Source organism: Pyrus communis, chromosome 2 (genome assembly GCF_041283825.1).
Source record: "Pyrus communis isolate YQ-2024b chromosome 2, ASM4128382v1, whole genome shotgun sequence".
NCBI classification, from domain to species: Eukaryota; Viridiplantae; Streptophyta; class Magnoliopsida; order Rosales; family Rosaceae; genus Pyrus; species Pyrus communis.
Genome location: NC_142566.1, coordinates 3,752,536 through 3,757,619, shown reverse-complemented (window position 1 = coordinate 3,757,619; position 5,084 = coordinate 3,752,536). Strand labels below are relative to the sequence as shown.

The window sequence follows — 5,084 nt, the reverse complement described above, 5'->3', positions numbered from 1 at the left end:
GCATATGTATTCATAAATGCCTTGCGCCATCCTCAGGTGTTAGCCAGCACGTGGCTATCCTGTTGTCCTTCAGACACCAAGATCGGGATGCGATGTATTGGGGAGATTTGGACTCATATTTAAGCTCAATTGTAAGATTTGAGTCCAAATTGTTAAGTGCATTGAAGATAAATAGTAAAGTGACATATTGAATGAAGAAAGGGGAGAAGAACTAAATGAGAGATTATTAGATAGAATAAAGAGAATTTACAGACAGAACTAAGAAGGGCAGAGCAAAAGGTGAAAAAGGAAATCAAAACATGCCCCTACAATGGTCAGGATTGTTTGATCCCCTTGCTGGGGAGGAGGAGATCTGGAGAGGATCTCAACCCCTACTACTTTTATACAGGCAATTGGGGTAAAAATTTCAACCCATCAATCAAGAACCATAAATTTATCAGGCTAATTAATCTCGAGTCGAGTTTGAGATGGTCCACTTCACCTTGGCAGAAGTAGCTTCAGCTTCCAATTGTTTGATCTATATATTGGCATAAAAAAGAAAATGTCCGGTCATGTAAAATACTTGTTCGATCTACAAGATTATATCAGATTCGAACTTGAGACCTCTTCTTCTAACATGCGAAAGAGAATCACCACTAAGACCAAGAGCTAATTCCACTTTGCAAAAACAAACTTTACATAAACCAACTAGCTATTCCACTTTGCTGGAATCACGTCCCCAAAAAATGAATCGACAAATATTGCTAAATCGACTTAGATATAAGATAGAAATAATGAACTATTCGCATAAATCCTTGCAGAGACAGCATATACGAGTAAATCAGCAAGAATCCAGTACCCAGAAGAAAGAAGAAACAAAAGTCTAGCAAGTCTCTCTAGCACAGAGCACAACATTCCAAAATTTAGACCGTTCAATCCAAAACAAAACGATGAAATATGAAAGGCGCAACTTGAAACACTGTACGAAATCTTAAGAAACAACGTTAAGTTTCAATATCAAAGTAAAAGATGCATTTTTGACGAAAGTAAATTCAAGTGCCTCACTTGAACAAAGGCTATCAACACGGACATCCTGCCTAATTGATCAGACCAGGAAGTTGATGAAGGTGCACAAAATTAGTCCTAAACCATGAAATATATAAACGGTTCCCAAAACTAGCTTACTATTCATGTCTATCTCTCTCATATGTCCGTCCTACAACTTATATCAAAGAGAAACTTCTATGATAAGGCCAACTCACCACAACCTAGCTCAGAATCCATATCTTTCTCGTTGAAGCCCTCTTCCTCCTTAGCCAACTCTCTCTTCGCTTCCTCAAGCTCTGCCTCTGTGACAGCAAGGGCAGCACTCCGCCTCTTCTTCTCATTATCCAAAGCTTCAACGTCTTCTCTCAACCTCTTCACTCTCCTTGCCCTTTCCAGAAACTTCTTCATACCCAAAGCAGATTGAACATGTGGCTCCAGCCAAGCCAAGTCAAATCTGAACATCCTGACATCCTCCCATAAACTTTGAAGGTGAGCAAAGGTATCCCCATTCATATCCTTTACCTTTGTTGTTTTAAGAAAATGCAAGAGCCCTCCGAGAGCTGTCAAAGCACATTCAATAACTTTACGATTCTTCTTACGTACACACTCAATCAACAAAGGATGCAATGAACAAGCTTCCTCCAGCAGTGGAAAGAAAGCTCTCTCTATTAGTCCCAACCCACGAAATTCCAAAAGCTCCCCCGTTGGCTTGGTGGGAATTTCCTCAACCTCCTTCACTAGAGAAGGGTCAGGAAGGCTTTCAACAATAGCCTTAGTGCAAACTTGTTCAGGACCTGATGTTTCTTGGAAAGGAGTCAGCGGTTCTGAACTTGGTGTCTTAGGTGTCGGAGAAGATTCTGGAGTATGCACCGAATGCACATGTGAAGGTTCCTGCCCACCACGCTCTTTCATTTCGGGCTCCATAAGTGCAGATTCTGCAAAACCATTAGCTCTTTGGTATATTGGAATATGGACCTTCACTTCGACAATGCATTTATCATTCACGAGATAACCTGCAGTCTCGTCATAAAGTTCACTGAGCAGCATGAATGAATTGAAGCCCCATTCACTTGTGGGTTCTTTGAACTCTTTATAAGAGCCTGTGAACAAAAATATAAAGGAATACAAAACTTTAATCAGGTACGCAAAGCACATCAAAGGTAATACGGAAACAACAATAAAAGAAGTCCATTTGGGAATTTACTACAGAAGCAAATTGTCAACAAAGATGACCTCAATCAATGATCAAGAACTCATGCTAATTATATTAACATATTTGGAGATGGACTTCCTTCCATGTGTAAACGTACTTACCCAGGCATAAATCCATTAGCTTTAAAACCAGAAAGTTTAAGAAAAAATAAAAACTAAGCTGCCGCCAGTGTCTCAAATCCATGGCAAATCTCATATAACATTGATAACCATACATATAATTATGCAAAACAAATCAGAGCCTGGGATCCAATAAATATTATCACCACCAAAGCTTAAAGGAAGAGAAATTCTAAATAGTTCTTGATGACACATCCAAACTAACTGATCCGAAAATCAAAATTATGGTTTCATTGATAAAGATCAGCTACTCAATCTATACTAGAAACTCACTCCAAAAACCTTGATTGAAATCTTTACATCCAAATGCAACAAACTTGTTCCAACAACCAACAACGCGTGTCGCATGAATGAGATAATGATCCTTTAAACAATTTGTACTAGAAACTCACTCCAAATTCTTTGTTTTCAATCATTCAATCCAAATGCACCATAACTTATTACAACCAACAACGCGTGCCACATAAGTGATCACCATCAGTCAAACAATTATGCTAGAAACTCACTCCTTTGTTTTAACTCTTTCTATCCAAATACACCTCATGTTGTATAGATGACAACGCTCGGCAAAACAATTTACAATCTTATACTAGAAACGCACTCCAAATCCCTTGTTTTAAATCTCTCCATCCAAATCCACCATAACTTGTTACAAGTAACGAACGATGCGTGTCACATATAAACAACAAACAACAACAGAGTCATGATGGAAAGCACAATGAAATCCATTTACTGAGTTTCGATTGCCAAAACCACAAGATCACATAGAAAGAACATAAACATGAAACGGTAAAAGTTATACCCTTTGTAGCCCTTGTAATTGTCTTGTTGCTGTCCAGTTGATTGAGCACACTCAAGCTGAAGTGGGCAAATCTAGTCCAACCAGATTCCAGAATTGAAGCACTTGGGACACACAAGTACATGGAGAAGTGCATTTCAGAATTTACTTCATTGACCTTCGGCCATGCTAGGATCGTCCTGACCAAATCAAAATTATCAAACCAAAAAGGTGATCTTGAAGTGTTCACAATCAAAAGAACTAAAAAAAAAAAAAAAAAAAAAAAACCAAAATATGAGAGAATAATTTTACCATTTGAAACCAGCGATGGTGAAAACGTCAGAGTAATGCCTTTCGTTCTTGAGCTTAGAGAAGTTTTCGATCACCCATGTGAATGTCCCAGACACCTCTTCTTCTTCCTTGTTCTTGCTCTTCATCTAAACAGAAAAATTCAAATAAATAAAACCCATAAAAATGGTCACCCAACAATCACACCAACCATCACAGCAATCCCAACCATGATCATCGGTGAGAGAGAGAGAGAGACAGAGAGAGGGGAGAGAGGGAGGAAAATACTCTCCACTCCCCAGCAGAGCACACACTAACACCGCAGCACGGAAGCTCCGAGGACAAAACCTCCAATTATACGATAGCTCAGTCAAACAATGTCCAAAGGGGTCCCACGCTCGTGGTTTTTTTTTGTTTTTTTTTTTTTTTTTTTGAATTATACTGTTTACTTTAACAAAAAATCATATTTTTATACTAAAAAATCAGTCTTAGTACTATTTATTTTACCTTTTATTTTATCTTTATTGTTAAAACTCAAAGTCAATCTTAGTACTATTTATTTTACCTTTTATTTTATTCTTATTGTTAAAACTCAAAGTTTCAAACTTTTTTATTAATTTTTTTTTTTTTAGAAAACATAAATATATTACCAACAAATAAATATTACACATGAAGGGCCCAAATATACATTGAACAAAAGAAAAAATGTACCCTTAAAACACACATTAAAACATACATTGAACCAAAGCCCAAGAAAGCTTTGGGCCCCAGCACAAACACACCACACAACAGAAGAAACCCTAAACCACACTGGCTACTGTAGCAATTCCTCTTGCCATCGAAACTCCCCAATGAGTCGAAGCCATCTCCGCCATAAGGACCTGCCATCACACCATCTCTAGTCCTAAAGTTGAGGAAGAAAAACGCCGCTCCATCATCCACGAACCACCAAAATGATCGTCGCTCCATCCTCCACCCGCGCTCTTGCTTTATGTCTAACAAAAGGGATAGATATTGTCATCCCAATGTCTTATTTTTTCACCTATTTAATAACATATTTATCCTTTTGTAAGAAAACTTTTAAATCCTTATTTAATTAATTACTAAAATTTGGAAAATGTTGTTATGTAATATGTGGATGGCCCACATGAATAGTTTGTTACTATTCATCCAAAGAAAAATCAGATGAGTTATCATTCATATGAAGAAAGTTTGTAAAGCAAATAGTCTTGCAATAGTAATCTTTTGCCTATAAAATGAGAGCATACGGAGGAAGAAAGAAAGAGATAAAGAAAAGAAGAGAGATGAGAGGAAGAAGAGAAAGAAGAGAGATACAAAAGAAAATACCAGTGAGTTAGGTTAGAGAGAAGAGAGAAAATAGGATGAGTTATCATTGTACTCCTATTATTTCACATAATGAAAGAAAATATTACTGCTGCCCTGATGACGTAGGTACGCTTGCCGAATCTCGTAAATATTGTGTCTCATTTACTTTATGTTCCACTGCACACGTACCGTTGATTTTATAACACGTTATCTGCACGAGAAGCTCTCGTGTTGGTGAAAATCGTACACTATAAATCTGGTGAAGCACTACCTACCTCTCACATCTGTCGGCTGTAATCCCAAAGATAAAAAAATCTTTTCATTTCATTTTCAT

The 5,084-nt window shown here is 37.5% G+C and overlaps 1 protein-coding gene across 2 annotated transcripts; it reads right to left on the bottom strand.

The window, feature by feature from the left end:
* Window positions 1-205: 205 nt before the first annotated feature.
* LOC137748801 (uncharacterized) lies at window positions 206-3,763 on the bottom strand. Of its 2 annotated transcripts, none has more exons than XM_068488988.2 (5): window positions 3,654-3,763; window positions 3,449-3,573; window positions 3,161-3,336; window positions 1,242-2,126; window positions 206-517 (listed from the first exon to the last, which is right to left on the bottom strand). In XM_068488988.2, exons 1-5 carry the CDS (start codon window positions 3,660-3,662, stop codon window positions 498-500), a joined length of 1,215 nt encoding a protein of 404 aa, XP_068345089.1. In that variant the 5' UTR covers window positions 3,663-3,763; the 3' UTR covers window positions 206-497. The 2 variants fall into 2 exon arrangements, with proteins under 2 accessions (XP_068345089.1, XP_068345090.1); XM_068488989.2 differs by lacking the exon at window positions 206-517 and having other exon boundaries at window positions 969-1,961; window positions 2,040-2,126.
* Window positions 3,764-5,084: the final 1,321 nt, after the last annotated feature.